We start from the raw sequence: 25686 nt of genomic DNA, 5'->3' as shown, positions 1-25686 counted from the left end.
AGAAAATGTTAACAAACACTGTATAACCTAAACACATTATTCAAAGTATAATTTTGATATCATGGATGCATTTATAGTGTAGTTTATGAAAGAGTGATTGCATTTATCGCGCAGATTTTTGCCCAAAGCTGTTGTGGGGACACACTTTGTTAATGTTTACATGCAGTATTGCCACTATAAACACCTTTAATAGAGTCATAGTGTTATTATATGACGCAATCCTCTAGTGAGGGAGTTACTTTTGTGTCAGTAATATCAAGTAAAGCTTCTGATGATGAGAACAAAATGCTTAGTATTGCAAACAAAAAAAATGATATTGAAAGCAAAACATAGACCCAAAAGTATTGTTAGCGAAACAAAATATTGCAAATATATAAACTAATTTAATGTGGGAGCAAATTCATTGTAAATGGATGCAAAAAATAGTTTTCAGTCATAAAAAAAAAACGCTTCCCTCTTTCCTGCAATTGTCTGGGGAGAAACACATCTGAGTTGTCCACACATGTCTGAAAACCATGTGTTTTTCACATTATTTTGTTTCATTGTCTTTTTTTTGTAAGGGCGTACTTCATTCATACACCTTAACTGCTGTCCTGGGACCTGACATTAGGCTGCCCTGTCAGCCAGACAAAAACACAGGTTAAACTTTAATTTACCCTCTTTGACAGCAGTGGTCCGCTCCTCTGTCAGCAGATTACAGAGGAATGTACCAGGAAGTATCCTCCCAGGGGGGTTTAAGTATATCTGTGGGAGAAGCTAGCTCTATAGCAGTGGACACAGATCAATCACTGTACATGCACCCTGTTAGATGTCTGTCCTCCTCTTCGCCCCTTCCCTGACATCTCCCCAAACCTTCCCTCACTCCTCACCTTCGTTCTTTCACCATTCTACACCTCTCCCCTCTCTCACCTTGCAGACGCGTGCTACGCGGGACAGGACACTCTTATCGCTCCTGTCCCGTGATGACTCTCGGAAGAAGAAGTAGATCTTGTCATCGTCAGGGTTGTAGGTGTCGGACACAGGGTGAGCTGATATAAACCTGGCCTCTAGAGTGTGAGAGAGAGAGAGAGAGAGAAAGAGAGAGAAAGAGAGAGAGAGAGAGAGAGAGAGAGAGAGGGAGAGGGAGAGGGAGGAAGGGAGAGAGAGAGAAAGAAAGAGAAAGAGAGAAAGGGAAAGAGAGAGAGAGAGAGAGAGAGTTATCAAAGCAGCATTGTTCATTTCCAGTCTGACCCTATGGACACAGCGGAGCGTCTTTTAGAAGTTAGAGTTAGCACGCACCTCAGTCTCCTCGGAGCACCCCGATTTATGAACGCTAAAATACCTCCAGACAGAGTCATGGAACAGAGGAAAGGGACTAGACAGAGTGAGAAAGAAAGAGCCGTGATCTGGGTGTTACAGTAACATGACATCAACCCTGGAAGCCTCTCTGTGAATTCCTTAAAATAGTCCAATGTAGGCCTGCTCACACACACACTACACATAGTCTCTGTTACTGTACGTTAGGTAAGACTGTACGTTAGGTAAAACCTCTGGCACACACGTACACAGTGACAGCACGTCTCCAGAGATCTCCCTCACACCCTGCCCATGGCTCTGAAATGTGGTGAGAGTGTGTCAGGAGTTGGAAACTGGTGACATCTTTTGATCCACGACAAACGTAGTCGAGAGTGATTCATAGAATAGACAGAGAGGAGTGTGTATCGTAGAATAGTGCTTGTAGTGTGTGTATGTAGAGCAGGGACCTGTGAACTGTGACACACTGTAAATCCCCTAGTAGGTACAGTACGTATACCCTGTACAGTAGGTGTGGTGTCTATAGTGTGGAACTCGTGTAAAAGTCATAAATGAATAACTGGACTGTTTGCTTTGGGCAGGAATGCCAATAACCTCCCACAAGCCCAAAATCAGAACATAAAGCAGCTCTGTGTATCAATGGAAAGACTGGGAAGTGAAACACTCAATGACAAAACTAGCCTATGAATGAACTCACCTGCTTCAACCAATCCGTATGTACCGAGACTGAGAGGAAGGATGTATTCTAAAGAACCAGGCCAACGGTTACTGTGATATAATGTCATGCCACAATGAATGGCTCTACAAGCAGATCATTTACAGCTCTACAACATGCGTGTGTGTGTGTTTGTGTGTATGTTGTGTGTGTGCACAGCAAATTGTCCAGTGTTGATTTTTCAATGTAACATTTCTAGTGTTGATTCAGCAGTTAATATCACTCTATAATAGTGTACAATAACCCCCAGTGTTGGTGTTAATAACCAGAGTTATTGTTATACACTGTGGAGAGTAAAACAGTCCCATCAAAACTACACCCATCACTTTTCTAGCATGCTCTAGTGCAGGCCAATTTTCTTTTAAGAAGTTTTAAATATCTGTGCTTTTGTATTGATTGATTGATTGATAAATGCTATGCAACACAAATATAAATAACATACATTTTTCTAAACTAATCCAATCGGTTAGTTATATGTATTGTGTTAGTTACTGAAATGGTTGTTCCAGTTTAAATGGTTTAGATAGCCTTCTTATCAATTTTCCTAACCCTGACAGTCATTCTGAATGCAGGTTATGGGTGAATAAACTGTTGGATATCCTAATTCTGTCTGGATTCCAATAGGATTTACATATCACTTTGCATGCCAGCTTAATGTGACTTGCAGGCCTGATGTGGCCTGTAAACCAGGATTTTCATAACACCACTGAGTTAGGGTAAAACTAGGCCATCAAAGTAAGGCCTTGTGATGACTATTCAGTGCTTGTTTTCTCACATTAACTACGATTGTAGTAAACAGTGTAGAATATTAGCAACCAGGAAATGAGATAGTGATATCTACATTGGCCACTTGCCCTGATATCCACGAGATAACAGAACCACAAAGTCAAAACAGCTTTTTTGACAGCAGATGCCTGCCCGGTGGGAGAAATCAATAGGCGAATATCACAGCCAATCACAACACTGGCGGATAAATAATACTGCGAAACACTATAATTTTACTATTACTGCAGATATATTATGGACATTTTCTGAAATTACAATGCAAAAAATGCAAAAAAATACTATGTGTAGCACCTTTAATTACCAGCCCCTAATATCATGTTTGGACAACCTGGGATACAAATGCTAGTTGGTGGCATTGCTATTTGGCAATGGTAGGCTTATGGTACGTGGCCTTCAGATTGCAGGCCTGCTTACGGGTAGAGCAAATCAACTGGCTAGGTACTGTTTCAACAGTTATGGGCAGGAGAAAGTGTGGAGGAGAAGGTGCTTTTTGTTTCCTTAATAATACTGCAATATGTAACTTTTTGGGCGACCCGACCAAATTCACATAGAAATTTGAGTTATAGATCTGTCTTTGTCATTGAAAGTAAGTCTAAGAAGTGGGAGATCGGTTCTATGTGCACCTTTTTCTATGCCTACAATTCTTAAGTTGAGTTTTGCGTTTTTTACTTTTGGTACTTTTTGTACGCTAGTTTCAAACAGCTAAAAAATATATTCTTGGTTTTGGAAAACATATTTCACAGCGGTTTAGATGGTAAAATGATTCTCTACACTATACTTGATTATTTTGTCACATAACCGGAAATTAGGCAAACTACTATAATTTTAGCAACCATGAAATGCCGGAGCGATTTATTCATAGATTTCTGCATAGTGCATCTTCAACAACCTTTGAAATGTTTGAATCCTTTATGATGTAATGCTATTTGTGGATTCAAATGAAGTATTTACAATGTGTGTATGTGTGTGTGTGTATGTATGTGTGTGTGTGTGTACCGTTGATCCAGTAGTCCTCGGAGATCTCAGTGCGTATATAGTGCTGGTCAGGGGGCGGGCCCAGGGAGCGGGTAAATGTTGTGTCTTTACCCAGGAAGTCTGATGCTGTGCCCGCATACAGGAATTGATCTGCAACCAGTCAGACAAAAGGAAGGTTAGGCCTGTACCAATGATGATGGGGGTCAAGTAAAACTGTAAATGTGAACCTATTAGAGTAACCAGCTCAACTCAGATAAAAAGGAAGAAAGCAAACCTGAGCAAAAACAATTAGTCAATCGCTCTAAAATGTGCGTCATGCTTTTAGTGATATGACATTCTTTGGCAAAACCAGATTTCTGAAAGACGATATGCTCAGCAAATATGTTTCAATGAATCTAGCCTTTACAAAAATATGTCTAATAATTTAGGAGTTGGCTTAGTAGATGACAATGTCTTTCTTACCTCATCATAACAACACACACACACACACACACACACACACACCCTGGGGATAGCAGAGAGAATCTTGAGGGAGATACTATGTGAGTGTTTATAGTTCCATGCCAAGTATAAATTGTTTATTACATTCAGACAGAATTCTCCCTACAAGAGGGCTTTCCTTTTTTATTGTAGAGGGCTTTTGAACACCAGGACATGAGAGAGAAGGTGTTAGGGCTGAATGTGGGTGTAGAATGGTGTCAGGGTGGGGCTGAGTTTCTGTCAGTAGATCTAGGTTAGTAAGAAGAGGACATTATGATGGGGCGTAGTCTGACCTGTGAGTACAGAGGTGAAAGGTTGCCTGGGGTCGTAAGGACATTTCAGCCTCCCAGACTCCACTGTACCGGACAACAACTGGAACACACCCTCCTTAAGAGAAAAAGAGAGAGAGTGAGAAAGAGAGAAATACTGTGTAAGTAAGCGGTGTGTGCTGTGTGTGTGAGTGTGTGTGTTCTCCCCAACTCTACCTCTCTGCGTCCTGAGATCTCAATGAAGGCACAAATGGGGTGGAAGGCTCCAGTCCCACAGGCGTACAGATGGGTGTGGTTATAGTTGTGGAGCACACGCACAAAATTGCCACACTCCAACTGAGAGTAAGAAGAAAGGAACCAAGAAGAGTAAGATATTTTTGGAATGTCATTTTTTACCCGAACAGTGATTTTATTGTCAATGTGAATTAAACAAGGCTTCAGGCTTTTTCCAGACTGTACTCACATGAGCACTCTTGCCGGCCAGTTTACACATCTCAACTCTGTCTCTGGGGGCTGGCCAGCTGATCTAGGAATAGATGGACAGGGAGGTTTACGTGACAGACAACACACCACAAACAATACCACTGATCCTGCATCAGAACCACACAACTCAAGACATAAGAACAAAGCATTACATACAAAACCCTGAGAGGAAACTTATGTCAATCAGACAGGAGTCAGCCTGTCCTAACAGTGATCTTAACCTCACTAGGGCAGGGGGCACTATTCTCCCCTCCGGATGAAAAACGTGCCCAAAGTAAACTGCCTGTTTCTCATGCCCAGAAGATAGTATATGCATATAATTGTTAGAATTGGATAGAACACACTCTAAAGTTTCCAAAACTGTCAGAATAATGTCTGTGAGTACATCAGAACTTATATGGCAGGTGAAACCCTGAGGAAAATCAACCCAGGAAGTGCCATTATTTTGAAAGGGTGTTTTTCCTTTGAAAGCCTATCCACCATGTAAAGGGTTATGAACCAGATTGCCTTGCCAATGACTTCTACTAGATGTGAAGAGTCTTTAGACATTGTTTCAGGCTTTTATTCTGAAAAATGAGTGAGAATGATAACATTTAGTCAGTGGATAGTGAGATGGTTCCTCTTTCTTGTTTTTCTTTTATAATGACGACGCTATTGTCCGGTTGAAATATTACCGATTATTTAGGCTAAAAACAACCTGAGGATTGATTAGAAACATCGTTTAACATGTTTCTACGAACTTTACGGACACTATTTGGAATTTCCGTCTGCCCGTTGTGGCCGCATTTGCAACATTGGATTACTGAACAAAACGCGCCAACAAAATGGAGGTTTTTAAATATAAAGAGGGAATTTATTGAACAAAACAAACATTTATTGTGTAAGTGAGAGTCCCGTGAGAGCAACCATACAAAGATCATCAAAGGTAAGTGATTCATTTTATTGCTATTTCTGACTTTCATGACTAATCTACATGGCTGCGAACTGTTCGTAATGTTTTGTCTGCTGATCGCTGTCCTCAGATAATCGCATGGTTTGCTTTCACCATAAAGCCTTTTTGAAATCTGACACGGTGGCTGGATTAACAACACGTTAAGCTTTAATTTTATGTATTGCATGTGTGATTCCATAAGTTAAATATTTATAGTAATTTTTTTGAATTTGGCGCTCTGCAAATTCACCGGATGTTGACCAGTTGGGATGCTAGCATCCCACCGGCCCCAAAGAAGTTAAGGGGGATAATGTTCTGTGTCCCTTGTACTGTATGTATACGGTATGTAGCTGATGTTCATACAAGTGTTATAACTGGTGTATCTTCTTAGCATGTTCATCCCTAACCCGCTACCAAGGAGCGACATCACTGGAGTTACACAGACTCCACCCCCCCCCCCCCCCCCCACACATGCATATACACGCACTTACGTCAGCGAAATAGGATTCCATAATATTGCCTCGCTCCATGGAATTCATACAAGTCTTATGATTTGAGTACACAGCACATTACAGTACAGTATAGTACATTTCAGGTCTGGGCAAGAGAGGATTTTGTCTTGAGCTGGATTTGAGAAACCCAGTAACATAAATCCTATACCACCAATCAATCAATGCATTAGTTTCACAGCGGGAGGATCGGGTCACACTTCACAATCTGCAATGTACCTGGTATTCACTTAGAACTCGGCATATCATGTGGTTACTTGTTGGTAACTTTGGAATTCATTGCAATAGCTACAATTTTTGCAGCAGGTACCACTTTGTCGCAGGTAAGTAAGGATTATGTTGAATTCCATTGTACCCATAGTGCAAATTCAATGTAGTCATAGTTGTAAATACCATGTTCTTACCAGCTGAAATAGGACAGTAAGATGTGTTGCAGACAAAGGAAAATGAGACACACCTGTAAATGTGCACTCTGTGTGTTGTCTGAGTGTGTCTAATGTTCTGTCTATCTTATTCCTAGCTCTATACTGAGTATACCAAACATTTTGACCTCAGAACAGCCTCAAATAGTCGGGGCAAGTGACATCAATAAGTGATCATATCTTTTACCTGGATTCAGCTGGTCAGTCTATGTCATGGAAAGAGCAGGGTGTTCTTAATGCTTCGTACACTCACATTCACACAGCTCTACCACGGAACAATCTAGTCTAACTATCTGGCCAGTATCAGTATCAATGACCAGAAATCAACAGTTAGAGAGCAGCACTCAGACTTACAACAACCCGATTAAGATCAAAGAAGCTCGACTCGGTCTGGCGCAGGGATCAAGCACAGCTGCATAAACAAACACTCACCTCTACTACAGCACATCTAAGCGGAGTATACCAAACATTAGGAGCACCTTCATAATATTTAGTTTCACCCTCCACTTTGACCTCAGAACAGCCTAAATTCGTAGGGGCATGGAATCTACAAGGTGTCGAAAGTGTTCCACAGGGATGCTGGCCCATGTTGACTCCAAAGCTTCCCACAGTTGTGTCAAGTTGGCTGGATGTCCTTTGGGTGGTGGACAATTCTTGACAAACACGGGGAACTGTCGAGCATTAAAAACCCAGCAGCAGCATTGCAGCTTTTGACACAAACCGGTGTGCCTGACACCTACTATCATACCCAGTTCAAAGGCACTTAAATTATTTGTCTTGCCATTCACTCCCTCAATTGTCTCAAGGATTAAAAATCCTTCTTTAACATGTCTCCTCCCCTTCATCTACACTGATTGAAGTGGATTTAACAAGTGACATCAATAAGGGATCATAGTTTTCAACTGGATTCACCTGGTCAGTCTGTCACAGAAAGAGTAGGTGTTCTTAATGTTTTGTACTGAGTATATGTGTCCTATTTGCAGCTATGTGTGTGTGTGTGTGTGTGTGTGTTTTTAAGGAATACCTAGGATAGGATAAAGTAATCCTTCTCATCCCCCCCCTTGAAAGACTTAGATGCACTATTGTAAAGTGGCTGTTCCACTGGATGTCATAAGGTGAAAGCACCAATTTGTAAGTCGCTCTGGATAAGAGCATCTGCTAAATGACTTAAATGTAAATGTAAATGTGTGTGTGCGTGCGCGTGTGTGCGTGTGTGCGTTCTAGGTCAAAGTCAAGGTCAGCAGGTAGACAGCCTGATAGACAGACAGAGCACTGTGTTAATTGACTGGTGCTAATTCCATCCACTCTACAAACTCTGCCCACTACTACAATACATCACTGATTACGCTGCATTCCTCACAGATCCACTCCACATAGCTGTGTCAGTAGTCATGTGGAAGATATGTAGCACAAGCACAGTCAGGTTTAAATGACTACTTACAGTTGGTATTTGGCATTTTATTAGGATCCCCATTAGCTGTTACAAAATCAGCAGCTACTCTTCCAGGAGTCCACACAAAACATGAAACATAATACAGAACATTAATAGACAAGAACAGCTCAAGAACAGAACTACATCCATTTTTAAAAACGCACATGTAGCCTAGATATAAATGCATACACAAAAACTATCTAGGTCAAATAGGGGAGAGGCGTTGTGCCACGAGGTGTTGCTTTATCTGTTTTTTTAAACCAGGTTTGCTGTTTAACTGAGCAATATGACATGTAAGGAAGTTCCATGCAATAAGGGCTCTATATAATACTGGACACTTTCTTGAAGTCCCCAAATGTTCTGGATTTGGGGACTGTGAAAAGACCCCTGGTGGCATGTCTGGTGGGTTAGGTGTGTGTGTCAGAGCTGTGTGTAAGTTGACTATGCAAAAGACGTGGGATTTTCAACACATTAATGTTTCTTATAAAAAGAAGAAGTGATGCAGTCAGTCTCTCCTCAACTCTTTGCCAAGAGAGACTGTCATGCATAGTATTTATATCAGCCCTCTGATTACAATTAAGATAAAAACGTGCCACTCTGTTCAAACTTGCACTGCCTTTCTTTCATATTTTTTTTTTGTTGCATGAATACAATTTCTCACTGTTCAATTGTTGGCCTGCCTACGTTTGCGCACGTTGCCAATGAAATTGAAATAATTGGTAACATCAAATGGTTTTGTGATGAATAAGTCATCTGACCTGGATCTGATGTGGATGATCTTGTTCCTGCAGTGTTTGTAAACACCCTGGTAGGTTGATTAATAACCTGAACCAGATTACAGGTACTGGTTACAGTGAGAAGCTTCCTCTTGAGTGGACAGCTTCATGAAAACCAGTCAATATTCAGGTCCACAAGAAAGTAGACCTCTCTGTTTACATCACATACACTATAAAGAATTTCACACATACTATTTAGATACTGACTGTTAGCACTTGGTGGCCAATAGCATCACCCCAAAAGAAAATACTTTAGATGTGCCAAATGAACCTGCAACCACTTCAGTAACACTTGACATAAGTTATTTTCTAAGCATTACAGGGACATGGCTCTGAATAGATACATCAACTCCTCCCCATAAGCATTTCTGTCTCTTCTATAGATGTTATATCCTTGTATTGCTACTGCTGTGTCACCAAATTAATTATCTAAGTGAGCATCAGAAATGGCTAATATATGAATGTTATCTGATGTTAGCAAGAATCTTATTTCTAAGGCTACATATATTAATATGGGCTATTTTCAGCCCTTTCTTGGGTAGCTTATCAGAGATAGACATAATGTTGAAAAGCGCAGACAAAGCAAGAGAAAACAAATATACATTCAGCAGTCCATTAATCAATTGGTGTGTGTGTGTTTTAACATGTTTTAAAGATGAATGAAAAATAAAACACTAATATACATTGATTAGTTCAATATTCGCCCCCCTGAGTCAATAAGAAAATCCTTTAGCAGTGATTACAGTGGAGTCTTCTTGGGTAAGTCTAATAAGAGCATTGCACACCTGTATTGTGTAATGTTAGTCATTATTATTTTCACATTTCGTTCCTCTCTGTCAAGGTGTTGGGGATCATGGCAGGACAGAAATGTTCAATTATTAACTTGACCATGCTTAAAGAGATATTAAAGAGATATTCAGTGTCTGATTTGTTCTCGTTACCAATCTACCAATCACTGTCCATCTATGTAGTTGAATCTGTGCTTGACATTCAATACTTGACTAAGGGACATTACAGATGTTGTATGTATGGGGGATAGAGGAAGTGGTAGCCATTCCAAAATTATATTAATCCCTTTGACATTATGGAATATTCTGTGTAGATCAATGAAAAAAAAATACAATGAAATCTATTGCAATCCCACTTTTTAACGCAACAAAATGTGAAAAAAGTTCAAGGGGGTGTATACTTCCAACCTATAGGCAATGTAGCCGAGCCTATTGGAGAGAGTTGGGTGATTCCCTGCGTGAGTGTGCATGTCTGAGGTGTGGCAGTTTGTGTCTGCATGGGGTTATAGCTAGTCAGCTGTTAAGAATTGAGTTCTGCCCAGGGCTTTCCTTCTTTCTGCTGGAGAGAGATACTATACTGTCTCCTTTAGGTCCAGCTCATACCCTTTTTTGCACAATCAGGCCAAATTATACTGTGTTGGCTTAGATATTTTCATTTCTACATTGTCCTTTCCCGCACAATTAAATGTATCTGGCTATTTAGATAAAGATTGCACCCCCAAATTCCCTGCATAATTAAAGTAAATGGTTCTCTAGAAAGGTTGCAGGTGTAGCATACCTTCCTGGGGGCTCTACTGAGGTGGTCAGGGTCCAGTAGGTAAACTGAGTCTCTGGTTCCCAGCAGCAGCCTGCCTCTCTCCTCATCCAACAACACTGAGTGGGAATGGAGACCATCAGTAGGACTCAGGAACACTGATACACTACCACTCTGGACCAGCTCTGAGAGAGAGAGAGAAAGAGAGAGAGAAGAGAGTGAGTAGAGTAGAGAGAGAGTCAAAACATACAGGAATGCATACAGACGTTCCTACACATATTCTGTGGCATGGAAAAAGGTTGGTTTGGTTCATCAAGACTTAATAGAATACACTTAGTTTAATGAACCTGGACACTATAAGCATAGTTTGGAGAGACTTTTTCTAGACAGAGAGGTTGTCTAGAAACAGGTCATGGATGCCTGCGTGTCTTGGCATGAGCTGAAACTGTCTCACTGTTCAACACCTTAACTGAGCGAAGAGAGTGAAAATCCTTCTGTGCGTGCATGCGTGCGTGCGTGCGTGTGTGAGTGAGTGTGTGAGTGAGTGAGTGAGTGAGTGAGTGAGTGAGTGAGTGAGTGAGTGAGTGAGTGAGTGAGTGAGTGAGTGAGTGAGTGAGTGAGTGTGAGTGTGTATTGGTCATTGCTCATCACCTCTCCTACAAACACACAGAGACGTCAGAATGCAGACTGACAGAAAGAGAAGCTAATGCATGGGCCCGCTACACTCACATTACAATAAGGGCATAATGAGATATTACAGTGGGTTTTATCTTCAGACAGTGAAAGTGTTAAAGACGCCAGGATAAACCGACCTCGACCCACAGTGTTACTGACTGGCTGTAGATGGAGAAGGAGATGAGGAAGAGTGGGTTTGTCCTCAGTCACCGCCATACCTGCATAATTATCAATAACCCACCATCACCCAACATATCCATACCTACAGTATACATCATCCATCAGCTTCTAAATCTTCAGACGGTTAAACCTGACCATTAAACTGATGTCACATGTCTGTCAAGACTAGGTTTAGATTAGACCCTGACCAAAATGACAGTTTGAGCTCCAGGGGGGGAAGCCTTCTGAATAGCTCTCATACAAACATATATTAACCTCTTGAACCTCTGGGGGCAGTATTTCATTTTTGGATGAAAAACGTTCCCGTTTTAAACAAGATATTTTGTCACGAAAAGATGCTCGACTATGCATATAATTGACAGCTTTGGAAAGAAAACACTCTGACGTTTCCAAAACTGCAAAGATATTGTCTGTGAGTGCCACAGAACTAATGCTACAGGCGAAACCAAGATGAAATTTCATACAGTAAGTGAGCCAGATTTTGGAGGAGCTGTGTTCCAATGTCTCCTTATATGGCTGTGAATGCGCAAGGAATGAGCCTACACTTTCTGTCGTATCCCCAAGGTGTTTGCAGCATTGTGACGTATTTGTAGGCATATCATTGGAAAATTTACCATAAGAGACTACATTTACCAGGTGTCCGCTCGGTGTCCTCCGTCGAAACGTAATCTCCAGGTGTGTGCATTTTTTTCATTTTGAACCGAGGAGAAACCAAACTGCAACGAGTGATTTATCATTGAATAGATATGTGAAAAACACCTTGAGGATTGATTCTAAACAACGTTTGCCATGTTTCTGTCGATATTATGGAGTTGATTTGGAAAAAAGTTTGAGTTGTAATGACTGAATTTTCGTTTTTTTTTTCTTGGCCAAACGTGATGAACAAAACGGAGCGATTTCTCCGACACAAATAATATTTTTGGAAAAACTGAACATTTGCTATCTGAGAGTCTCCTCATTGAAAACATCCGAAGTTCTTCAAAGGTAAATGATTTTATTTGAATGCTTTACTTGTTTTTGTGAAAATGTTGCCTGCTGAATGCTAGGCTTAATGCTATGCTAGCTATCAATACTCTTACACAAATGCTTGTGTAGCTATGGTTGAAAAGCATTTTTTGAAAATCTGAGATGACAGTGTTGTTAACAAAAGGCTAAGCTTGTGAGCCAATATATTTATTTCATTTCATTTGCGATTTTCATGAATAGTTAACGTTGCGTTATGGTAATGAGCTTGAGGCTATATTTACGCTCCCGGATACGGGATTGCTCGTCGCAACAGGTTAAACCATGCACATCAATGCCTGCCCTCCACCCCTGAATATCTCCTGCTCATCCATGAATACTTTCTTCTAGAGTGAGAGCGGAGCTTCAGAGACATACCAGTCAGAGGTATGTATGCATGTCTTCACCATATCCATTCACCTGTCTCTAACCTATCTAATCTCCCCATAGGTCAAATGCAGTTAGAAACATGATGTTATGCACCACATACAAGACCATTATTCCTCCAACAAACATTTACAGTTGGCACTATGCATTCGTGCGGGTAGAGTTCTCCTGGTAACCTCCAAGTTCTTTGGACTGCCAGATGGTGAAGCATGATTCGTCACGCCAAAGAACGCGTTTCCACTGCTCAAGAATCCAGTGGCGGAGAGGTTTACACTCCAGCCGACGCTTGGCATTGCGCCTCTTGATCTTAGGCTTGTGTGGAGCTGCTTGGCCATGGAAACCCATTTCATGAAGCTCCCGACGAACAGTTCTTGTGCCGACGTTGCTTCCAGAGGCAGTTTGGAACTCGGTAGTGAGTGTTGCAACCAAGGGTTTTTACACACTACGCGCTTCAGCCAGAGGCAGTTTGGAACTTGTTAGTAAGTGTTGCAACTGAGGATTTTTACACCCTACGCACTTCAGCACATGTGGCCTACCACTACTTGGCTGAGCTGTTGTTGCTCCTAGATGTTTCGACTTCACAATAGCAGCACTTACAGTTGACCGGGGCAGCTCTAGTAGGGCAGAGATTTGACAAACTGACTTGTTGGAAAGGTGGCATCCTATGACGGTGCCACGTTGAAAGTCACTGAGCTCTGGAGTAAGGCTATTCTACTGACAAGGTAAAAATATGTTGTTCTGCCCCTGAACAAGGCAGTTAACCCACTGTTCCTAGGTCGTCATTGTAAATAAGAATTGGTTCTTAACTGACTTGACTAGTTAAATAAAAATGTATTTGTGGATGTATATTACTCATTTCCTATGATACAGTATGTTATGAAATTGCAATATGTATGATATGTTAGAGTTAACGGTTAGGGGAAGAGTTAGCTAACATGCTTAGTAGTTGCAAAGTTGTTAAAATGCTGAAGTTGTTCAATTTTCGAACACGCAACCTTTGGGTTGTTAGACGTTCATGTTATACAACCACCCAACCATCCTCCATTGCTTTTTGCCTTAATGCCTAATGTAATCTTCTGTATTTTGTAACCATACCAAATGTAACATATCATACTAATATTAGTCTCGTCAATGAGACCAGGCTGTATGAAATCATACTTGGGAGAAAAGTATTTTTCTTGTTCAGGGTAATTGATCTGGGTGATGTTTCCCAAAACCACTGTAGCTAATATGGTACTTTACTTCACTTGACAACCCAGACTCAAGCACACACACACACACCTTCCCTCACCCCAAACTCCCCAAATTGAGGTGATGTTGACTTTATGTTTCTATGCTGGATGAATGAAGGCTGGTGACTCCAGAGATCTGGGTGTGTGAGGGGGTCACTCTGAGAGGTTTGACACTGTGATTAGCCTGAGGGTGTGAATGCTTAGCGACGTTACTCACTACCAATATTTGAACTTTTAGACCCCTCCCTCGCCCCCTAATACCTCTTCTTACACACACATCACCCCGACGCACTCGCCTTTCTCTCTCGTTCTCTCGCTCTCTCTTTCGCAGAAACACACACACGCACCCGCACATACACGCAGAGCCACTATGCCCTTTCCACACTAAACCTACAGAGAGCTTAGCCGTGCTAGCCCTTGGTTAACTCTGTCATTTGCTCGGTAAACACACAGCACTAGGATCCCAGGGATAGGCCCAGCTTAGCCTCACTGTTAGCACTTAGCTTATCGCTGAGCTCCAGCCATGACACCTCCCCCTTTCTCTGCAGTCTCTCCACAGGCACCGTTCAGCAAATCCTGATCCCCATGGAGTTCTACTGGTTTATTTGAGTTAGATAGCATTTCACATCGGCTAGTGGCTAGCATCAGGTTTTAAGATAACCCTACTGACGGACTGTCTGTGTGCATGTGTAGCGGTTGTGCGTGTGACAGCTACAGCGCCACAGCCCAGGGCGTATTCACTATATGGTGACTAAGAGGCTTCCTCTCCTCCCCACGCTATTCTCAGAGGATGGGAATCAACAGTGACAGAGAGATATGTTTCTGCGTATGATATACAGATGAATATCCTGCAGGCAAATACATTATAGTTTTGATCTCAAGTTTATCAGATAACAGAGTTAAAACACTGAGATCTTCAGTCAAACTTAATCACTGTCATGTAAAACAGAATGACATTGGAATGTCATAACTATATAGGGTTGGTGGGTTAACACTCCCACGATACTGTACAGGAACATTGTGTAATATCACAGCGCTATCGACCTGAATCAGCTTGGAAAGATGTAAGACGTGGAAGTGTTCCCCTGACAAAGAGAGATGGAGAGAACATGGATTTACAGTTACATATAATTCAGGGCTATAAAGTAAACTGCTTGTCTGGATCTGGATCAGCATGTGAGTTATGGAAAACTTGATTTACATGAGTTTAAAGTGGGAGGGCCAGTCAGATTAACTCTGTAGAATATATGCCTGTATTATTATCACAAGACAAAATGTCCTAATACAGGATTTCCAAAACTCCTTGCTTCACATTAAGTTGTTTACACTAGCACTACAAAGCTGATTCAAATAACCATCTCATCATCAAGCTTTATTTTAATCTGTTGTGTAGTGCTAGGGCAAAAAACTACATGTGTACCCAGGGGGGGACCCCAGGACCGTGAATCTTGAATGTTGATTGTTCTCCCTTTTGAACAATTCTGAACTCTTTCACCTCTGAAGGAATCAAAGGACAAACGTTGCCTGGTGGTTATTGAGAGGAAAGTACACTGTGAATGCGCTTTCTGAACTCCAGTTCATTCAGCCAGGGATGATGTGTGTATTTGAAGTGTGTGATCATAAAGAGATGATGTTGTTTGAAGCATGTGGTCAATCAGGGATGAAGATGTTTTGGAGGAGTTTGTTCAATCGGAGATGATTGACTTCAGTAGAGTTTGACTTTGCCAACTGTATTTTCAGAAGGGATGATGTTATTTTTTAAGCGTGATTTCAGTCAGGGACAATTTTCCTTTGATGGATTTCATAATACAACATTCTGAATATTTGAGTTTTGCTGAGATCTAAGGCTCAAGAATTCAATTGGCATGAAACAACGCAATCTGCAGAGCTGAACCTGCATATTTCTACAGGACAAATTGCTAAATAAATAGAGTGTTTCAGGAAGTTATTATTTCGACCACTATTTATGTACTACAATGTATTTATGTTGTAAAATAACAGCATGTAAATGAGCTTCTATTTTCAGCGATGCTGGGTCTACAGGAGACTTGGCCAGGGAAAAGGGTTGGGGTTAGGGGGTGAGTCCAAGGTTGCAATTGGGATGCGGGGGTTTGTATCTGGGTTACAGTAGTGCAGGGGTTGGCAAAGACCGGCCTGTAATATATTTTTTGCCCCCACAAGGTTTTAGTAAAGAAGGGGTTTTGGTCAAGAAAGACTGTAAAATCACCAGGAATTCAGCAAAATATGTGTTCCCAAGTATTCCCACAAAAAGAGACGTGATTGTGTCTCAATGCAATCAAGGTATCAAACGATTGTTTGTTTTAAATACAATCTATGTTTGGGCTTAGTTGTGAGCATTTTGCAGTGTAGAATTTAGTAGTATTATTTTCCGACCATTCGCTCCAACAAACATTGTCCCGTGGCCTCATCTAGTTGCCTACCCATGGAGTACTGAATGTGAACTAATGACTGGTGACTTTATGTTGGGGTGAGGGTTTAGGTGTTAATAGTTAGATCAGGGTTTGGTGGTCAGGGTTGAAGTAGAAGTTTTTGGGGTTACAGTCAGACTAAAGCTTATAATGAGGTTCTTATGGGTGGTTAGTGTGTTTGCGTTATTGTAGTGTTTGTGTTAGAGTTTGAGTCATTTTTTGCTACGGGGTAGAATGGGTTTTTAGAGACCCTGTAGGGCTTAAAAACAAACACAGCCTCTAGTTTACCCAACACTAAACACACTGACACACACAGAGTACCACAGCTACCACACAGCCAGACCCATTGTGGTCCTGTATTGCTCAGTCGAAAGAGAAAGGTGCTTGTAATGCCAGGATTGTGTATTCGTTTCCTGGGGCCACCCATTCGTAAAATGTATGCACGCATAAAAATTATTTTGGGGATAAAAGCGCCTGCTAAATTGCAAAACAACAAAATATTTAAGTGCCTTTGAACGAGGTATGGTAGTAGATGCCAGGCGCACCGGTTTGTGTCAAGAACTGCAACGTATCTTGGTTTTTTACGCAGAACAGTTTTCTGTGTGTATCAAGAATGGTCCACCACCCAAAGGACATCCAACCAACTTGATACAAATGTGGGGAGCATTGGAGTCAATATGGGCCAGCATCCCTGTGGAACGCTTACGACACATTGTGGAGTCCCTTCCCAGACAAATTCAAGCAGTTCTGAGAGGCAAAAAATACTGAGCTACATACTCATTGTGTATTTGTAAGAAATATAGAACTCTATAAAGCACATGTGTATTTAAAACTAATTAAATGTTTGCCTATCCATCATCACCACTATAAATGCTTCATAGATTTAACATGGTAACAGGGTGTAAAAGAGATTTTCCTTACTGTAGAGACTAAAGCCAATGTTGAGGCTGAAAAGACTAGTTATTGTAGTTTTACAGCCTGACAAATACAACCCAACCCTACGCTCTCCCTTTAGTACCTACAGTATGGACCACCCCACATAGCTCTCTCTGTTTCCAAGCGATCTTTCACACCTCATATTTGTTAACACAGTGGCCAAGTGATTGTTTATTGGTGTGTGTATTGGTACGTGTGTGTGTTCTGTTAACAATTGTGGGTCGTTTCACGAAATTATTACCTTTTGCATTTTTAAGTAGAAATTGTGCACAAATATTGCATTTTAAAAGCCTGTTATATTGAGTGAATTGTCCTTTAATATAGACCATATGGAAAATTGTGCCAACATGCAGCATTTTGACATGTACCCTCTGTGAATGCTCTGCGACTTCTAGGAAGATTTTAACCCACTTAACAGCAACATTTCTCCAGGTTTTCACCATCATTGTAAAGCCCTTATTTTGTTGCTTTGACAAAGTAATTTCTAAAGATTAGTATTTATTTACTTTGATTAGGGATTCATTTTAAGGATAAAATAACTGTTCCTCATTTTAAGGTCAACCCTGTTACATGAACTGATCTCTCATTTTACTATGGTGAAACTATTTTACATCTAATAGTCAAATCATAGTGTAAAAGCAGGTGAGCTGGTTTTACTCTTTTTGGCAATTTTCTGGTGTTTTGTGGTGGTGAGTGGGTTGAGCATGACATGTCACCTCTGTTACCCATAGATAGACAGGCTAGACATTTTGTTCACAATTCAAAATGGACAGAACAAGCTTCCAATCCCTCTGTTACAAAGGCATCCACGGCTGATTTAAGACGAAATCGTCAACACTGTTACGGTCAACCCTGTTACGGTCAACCCTGGTGCAGTCAACCCTGTTACTTTATTTGGCACTTAATAGGTATTTACTATAGTTTTTTGTTTTACCAAGTTACACTAGTCAAAAGGCACCAAATTGGTGGACAGACCCTTCAAACTCACATGAGCTGAAAAGAAAAGTGAATCATTCTAGAAGTAAAATGATCAAAAAGAGAGATAGAAGTCAGAACAATCAGCTGGACAGTGCGCCAGAGAATGGCTCATTTGCAGATAATTCAACATAGCTACTGATAAAAATACTGCAGGTGATGATGATGGAGAAAAAGCTGTTTGGTGTTTTGCACTTTCTGCATATATTATGTTGCACCTCTGTTGTCGATATAATTTTCTCTCTTTGTAGATGTGGCAGTCATTTCTTGACTTAGAGCATGTTGCCAAAAACCCGTGCCAACTTAAAGTCAGGTCGTTGTTTCTCAAAATGTTGGTTCAGAACCTACTGGTGGGTCATAGCTAGTTCATCCTCCTAGCTAAAGCATCTATTAAAACTAGTATAATCAATTTAATCTGGTTAAGTCATAAACTAAACATGATTATTTAATTTGAACCATATATCATTCAGCCATCAGTGCATCGGCATATTATTACTGTACCATAGCTCCCAGTCTCTTACCTTTGTAGCTGAGTTGGACTCTGGGGACACTCTGTTTGACACTTTCTCCAGAAGGCAGGAGGACCAGCAGTACCATCCCCAGAAGCAGCAGCCCTGGGTGGGCTAGAGACAGCCTAATCCTCCCTTGACCTCCAGTAAAGCCCCAGGACAGTCTCTCAACAGGCTCACACTCAGTCCCTCCAGTCTTCATGATGCGAAAGTGAAGGTTTTCTTCTCTGTTCCACTACTGTTTCTCAACAGTCCTGAAAGAAGGAGGAGAGCAATGCCAAGGAGTTTGGGAGTTAACCAAGGAAAGTCGACTTTCTTCTCTGTATCTTCTCTTCTCTCTCGCTCACTCCCTTTCCCTGTCTCTCCCTCTCTCCTCCTCTCTCTCCCTGTGTGAGTGTGTCTGTCTGTTCTCTGTGTGCGCGTGTCTGTGTTTGTGTGTGTGTGAGTATTCAGCTGTTTCTCCATGGTACCGTACAGGCATGTGTGTTCTTTGTACCAGGCCAACATCAGCTGTTACCTTTCCTACCTCTCCTTTTGTGTCCATCTAAATCTGTTTGCGCAAAACAGAAGGTCAGGCAAAGAAAAACAGCCACCATCTTTCCACATACATCCTTCTTTCTAAGGTCTCTTTCACCTCCCACCATCTTTCCACATACATCCTTCTTTCTAAGGTCTCTTTCACCTCCCACCATCTTTCCACATACATCCTTCTTTCTAAGGTCTCTTTCACCTCCCACCATCTTTCCACATACATCCTTCTTTCTAAGGTCTCTTTCACCTCCCACCATCTTTCCACATACATCCTTCTTTCTAAGGTATCTTTCACCTCCCATCTCTCCCTCTATCTTTCTTTATCTGTCTCTCTCTTTCTCATTTCATTCTGCACCTAAATGACTAAATGATTCTGGCCCATGGTTATTGCATTAGGCTGATGACCCAGTGTCAACTGTTCCTTTATGTTGTGATATAATTGTTCTAGGATCTGCATATTTCCTCACGCTGCACAAGAGAGGTGTCAAGACCGAGTTTAGACCAATAATACAGGACAGGATGGATAGAGCAAAGTGTTTAGGGGCAGCCTTAAGTCTGTGATTGGACACAGGCTTAATAGTAATTGTTAAGTCTGTAGAAGGTCAGAGGTGATACTAGGGGTGAGACTAAGGGAGAGGCCTGTATGTAGGGCTGAGTATAACAATGCGGTTTCCTGAACTCTCATAAAATCTATTATTTCCTTGCAGTGATACATCCTAACACATATCTCATCTAGTTAATGATTAACTAACCAATCACAAATGGATGCTTCAGAATGCAGATCCTCCCCCTTTCTTCCTCCCTCTTTCCCTTCATCCCTCTCTCCTCCCTCTATCTCTCACTCTACCTCCCACACAGATAACATACATCAACCTGTCTAGGTTTAACATAAATAATGTCAGACTAAATTCATGAATCTGATTAATTCTACATAGACATTTTTCAAACTATGCAACAGCAAAAAAGAGTGAGATAGAGAGAGATAGAGAGAGCAAGAGAGACAGGGGGTAGAGAGCGACAAGAAAAAGAAATAGAGAGAAAAAGAGAGAGGGGGAGTGAGAGAGAGAGAGACAGAGGAAGAGAGAAAGAGAGAGAGGGGGGGAGAATGAGAAAGAGAGCGAGAGAAAGAGTGAGAGAGAAAAAAAAGAGACTGAGGGAGAGAGAGAAAGAGAGAGAGAAAGTGAGAGAGAAAGCGCGAGAGAGAGAGAGAGAAAGCGAGAGAGATAGGGAGAGAGAGAGGGGGGGAGGGAGAGAGAGAGAGAGAGACAGACCAACCAACCTGCACATGTACTCTATGCTTATTATTATTGTTATTGTTCAATATATGGTGATTTTAACCCCTGATTATTGTTGCTACTGTTGTTCCATTGACAAAATGTATTATTATTATTTTAAATATGTTAATATTGTAAATCTCCAAAGTAAGCTTTGGCAATATGTACATTGTTATGTCATGCCAATAAAGCAAGAAACAATTGAATTGAGAGAGAGAGATAAAGAAAATTAGATAGAGAAAGAGAAAAAGAGAGCAAGAGAAAGAGTGAGAGACAGTGAGAGCAAGAGAAAGAGTGAGAGACAGTGAGAGCAAGAGAAAGAGTGAGAGACAGTGAGAGCAAGAGAAAGAGTGAGAGACAGTGAGAGCAAGAGAAAGAGTGAGAGACAGTGAGAGCAAGAGAAAGAGTGAGAGACAGTGAGAGCAAGAGAAAGAGTGAGAGACAGTGAGAGCAAGAGAAAGAGTGAGAGACAGTGAGAGCAAGAGACAGAAAGAGAGAGAAATTACCGTACGACAGACCACGTATTCACCCTGCCCACCCGAATTGACAAACAAACAAACTAAAACAAAGTCTTCTCATGCTTTGTTGCCTTCAAAAAAGTGTTAGACTCAATTTGGCATGAGGGTCAGCTATACAAATTGATGGAAAGTGGTGTTGGGGCAAAACATACAACATTATAAAATCCATGTACACAAACAACCAACAGCACCCAGCCTCACCCTACTAGAATCTGAAGTCAAATGTTTGCTGATCTGGTGCTTCTGTCCCCAACCAAGGAGGGCCTACAGCAGCACCTAAATCTTCTGTACAGATTCTGTCAGACCTGAGCCCTGACAGTAAATCTCAGTAAGACAGGTCCACGAATACAAATTCCATCTAGACACCGTTGCCCTAGAGCACACAAAAAAACGATACATACCTCAGCCTAAATAAACATCAGCGCCACAGGTAACTTCAACAAAGCTGTGAACGATCTGAGAGACAAGGCAAGAAGGGCCTTCTATGCCATCAAAAGGAACATAAAATGTGACATACCAATTAGGATCTGGCTAAAAATACTTGAATCAGTTATAGAACCCATTGCCCTTTATGGTTGTGAGGACTGGGACCTGCTCACCAACAAAGAATTCACAAAATGGGACACACACAAAATTGAGACTCTGCATGCAGAATTCTGCAAAAATATCCAGTGTGAAAAGTAAATCACCAAATAATGCATGCAGAGCAGAATTAGGCCGATACCCGCTAATTATCAAAATACAGAAAATAGCCATTCAATTATACAACCTCCTAAAAGGATGTGATTCCCAAACCTTTCATAACAAAGCCATCACCTACAGAGAAATAAACCTAGAGAAGAGTCCCCTAAGCAAGTTGGTTCTGGGACTCTGTTCACAAACACAAACAGACCCCACACAGAGCCCCAGGACAGCAACACAATTAGACCCAAACAAATCATCAGCTAGAAAGATGTGTCGGCATCGAGTAATTGTCTCTGGCCCCCTCCCAGTTAGGGGGAGTGATGACCTCTACAGCAGAGTCTCACAACTCAATCGCTGGTTGAAAACTGTTTTCTGCCCCTCCCAAAAGATAGAATTTGTAGATAATTGGCCCTCTTTCTGGGACTCACCCACAAACAGGACCAAGCCTGACCTGCTGAGGAGTGACGGACTCCATCCTAGCTGGAGGGGTGCTCTCATCTTATCTACCAACATAGACAGGGCTCTAACTCCTCTAGCTCCACAATGAAATAGGGTGCAGGCCAGGCAGCAGGCTGTTAGCCAGCCTGCCAGCATAGTGGAGTCTGCCACTAGCACAGTCAGTGTAGTCAGCTCAGCTATAACCATTGAGACCGTGTCTGTGCCTCGACCTAGGTTGGGCAAAACTAAACATGGCGGTGTTCGCCTTAGCAATCTCATTAGGATAAAGACCACCTCCATTCCTGTCATTACTGAAAGAGATCATGATACCTCACATCTCAAAATAGGGCTACTTAATGTTAGATCCCTTACTTCAAAGGCAATTATAGTCAATGAACTAATCACTGATCATATTCTTGATGTGATTGGCCTGACTGAAACATGGCTTAAGCCTGATGAAGTTACTGTTTTAAATGAGGCCTCACCTCCTGGCTACACTAGTGACAATATCCCCCGTGCATCCCGCAAAGGCGGAGGTTTTGCTAACATTTACGATAGCAAATTTCAATTTACAAAAAAAAATGACGTTTTCGTCTTTTGAGCTTCTAGTCATGAAATCTATGCAGCCTACTCAATCACTTTTTATAGCTACTGTTTACAGGCCTCCTGGGCCATATACAGCGTTTCTCACTGAGTTCCCTGAATTCCTATCGGACCTTGTAGTCATAGCAGATAATATTCTAATCTTTGGTGACTTTAATATTCACATGGAAAAGTCCACAGACCCACTCCAAAAGGCTTTCGGAGCCATCATCGACTCAGTGGGTTTTGTCCAACATGTCTCTGGACCCACTCACTGTCACAGTCATACGCTGGACCTAGTTTTGTCCCATGGAATAAATGTTGTGGATCTTAATGTTTTTCCTCATAATCCTGGACTATCGGACCACCATTTTATTACGTTTGCAATTGCAACAAATAATCTGCTCAAACCCCAACCAAGGAACATCAAAAGTCGTGCTATAAATTCACAGACAACACAAAGATTCCTTGATGCCCTTCCAGACTCCCTCTGCCTACCCAAGGACGCCAGAGGACAAAAATCAGTTAACCACCTAACTGAGGATCTCAATTTAACCTTGCACAATACCTAGATGCAGTTGCACCCCTAAAAACTAAAAAAAAATCTCATAAGAAACTAGCTCCTGGTACACAGAAAATACCCGAGCTCTGAAGCAAGCTTCCAGAAAATTGGAACGGAAATGGCGCCACACCAAACTGGAAGTCTTCCGACTAGTTTGGAAGGACGGTACCGTGCAGTACCGAAGAGCCCTTACTGCTGCTCGATCATCCTATTTTTCTAACTTAATTGAGGAAAATAAGAACAATCCGAAATTCCTTTTTGATACTGTCGCAAAGCTAACTAAAAAGCAGCATTCCCCAAGAGAGGATGACTTTCACTTTGGTAGTGATAAATTCATGAACTTCTTTGAGGAAAAGATTATGATTATTAGAAAGCAAATTACGGACTCCTCTTTAAACCTGCGTATTCCTCCAAACCTCAGTTGTCCTGAGTCTGCACAACTCTGCCAGGACCTAGGATCAAGAGAGACGCTCAAGTGTTTTAGTACTATATCTCTTGACACAATGATGAAAATAATCATGGCCTCTAAACCTTCAAGCTGCATACTGGACCCTATTCCAACTAAACTACTGAAAGAGCTGCTTCCTGTGCTTGGCCCTCGTATGTTGAACATAATAAACGGCTCTCTGTCCACTGGATGTGTACCAAACTCACTAAAAGTGGCAGTAATAAAGCCTCTCTTGAAAAAGCCAAACCTTGACCCAGAAAATATAAAAAACTATCGGCCTATATCGAATCTTCCATTCCTCTCAAAAATTTTAAAGAAGGCTGTTGCGCAGCAACTCACTGCATTCCTGAAGACAAACAATGTATACGAAATGCTTCAGTCTGGTTTTAGACCCCATCATAGCACTGAGACGGCACTTGTGAAGGTGGTAAATGACATTTTAATGGCATCGGACCGAGGCTCTGCATCTGTCCTCGTGCTCCTAGACCTTAGTGCTGCTTTTGATACCATCGATCACCACATTCTTTTGGAGAGATTGTAAACCCAAACACATTTCGGTGTTCCTCAAGGTTCCGTTTTAGGACCACTATTGTTTTCACTATATATTTTACCTCTTGGGGATGTTATTCGAAAACATAATGTAAACTTTCACTGCTATGCGGATGACACACAGCTGTACATTTCAATGAAACATGGTGAAGCCCCAAAATTGCCCTCGCTAGAAGCATGTGTTTCAGACATAAGGAAGTGGATGGCTGCAAACTTTCTACTATTAAAAACAGATATGCTTGTTCTAGGTCCCAAGAAACAAAGAGATCTTCTGTTGGATCTGACAATTAATCTTAATGGTTGTACAGTCGTCTCAAATAAAACTGTGAAGGACCTCGGCGTTACTCTGGACCCTGATCTCTCTTTTGAAGAACATATCAAGACCATTTCGAGGACAGCTTTTTTCCATCTACATAACATTGCAAAAATCAGAAACTTTCTGTCCAAAAATGATGCAGAAAAATCAATCCATGCTTTTGTCACTTCTAGGTTAGACTACTGCAATGCTCTATTTTCCGGCTACCCGGATAAAGCACTAAATAAACTTCAGTTAGTGCTAAATACGGCTGCTAGAATCCTGACTAGAACCAAAAAAATTGATCATATTACTCCAGTGCTAGCCTCTCTACACTGGCTTCCTGTCAAAGCAAGGGCTGATTTCAAGGTTTTACTGCTAACCTACAAAGCATTACATGGGCTTGCTCCTACCTATCTCTCTGATTTGGTCTTGCCGTACATACCTACACGTACGCTACGGTCACAAGACGCAGGCCTCCTAATTGTCCCTAGAATTTCTAAGCAAACAGCTGGAGGCAGGGCTTTCTCCTATAGAGCTCCATTTTTATGGAACGGTCTGCCTACCCATGTCAGAGACGCAAACTCGGTCTCAACCTTTAAGTCTTTACTGAAGACTCATCTCTTCAGTGGGTCATATGATTGAGTGTAGTCTGGCCCAGGAGTGGGAAGGTGAACGGAAAGGCTCTGGAGCAACGAACCGCCCTTGCTGTCTCTGCCGGGCCGGTTCCCCTCTTTCCACTGGGATTCTCTGCCTCTAACCCTATTACAGGGGCTGAGTCACTGGCTTACTGGGGCTCTCTCATGCCGTCCCTGGAGGGGGTGCGTCACCTGAGTGGGTTGATTCACTGTTGTGGTCATCCTGTCT

General features: G+C 41.6%; 1 protein-coding gene across 1 annotated transcript in view; it reads right to left on the bottom strand.

Annotated features, from left to right (window-relative positions):
* The window catches only part of LOC115109459 (semaphorin-3D-like), a 77611-nt gene that overhangs the window by 39070 nt on the left and 12855 nt on the right, over nucleotides 1-25686 (bottom strand). The window contains exons 2-8 of the mRNA XM_029634363.2: nucleotides 18951-19192; nucleotides 10638-10798; nucleotides 4982-5044; nucleotides 4735-4854; nucleotides 4543-4636; nucleotides 3791-3919; nucleotides 910-1046 (exon numbers count right to left, since the gene is read on the bottom strand). Of these exons, the coding sequence (XP_029490223.1) occupies nucleotides 910-1046; nucleotides 3791-3919; nucleotides 4543-4636; nucleotides 4735-4854; nucleotides 4982-5044; nucleotides 10638-10798; nucleotides 18951-19140 (894 nt within the window). The 5' untranslated portion in view covers nucleotides 19141-19192. The remainder of the gene's footprint in view (nucleotides 1-909; nucleotides 1047-3790; nucleotides 3920-4542; nucleotides 4637-4734; nucleotides 4855-4981; nucleotides 5045-10637; nucleotides 10799-18950; nucleotides 19193-25686) is intronic.

Source organism: Oncorhynchus nerka, linkage group LG25 (genome assembly GCF_034236695.1).
Source record: "Oncorhynchus nerka isolate Pitt River linkage group LG25, Oner_Uvic_2.0, whole genome shotgun sequence".
Classification (NCBI taxonomy): Eukaryota; Metazoa; Chordata; class Actinopteri; order Salmoniformes; family Salmonidae; genus Oncorhynchus; species Oncorhynchus nerka.
This window is presented reverse-complemented; position numbering and strand designations above follow the sequence as displayed.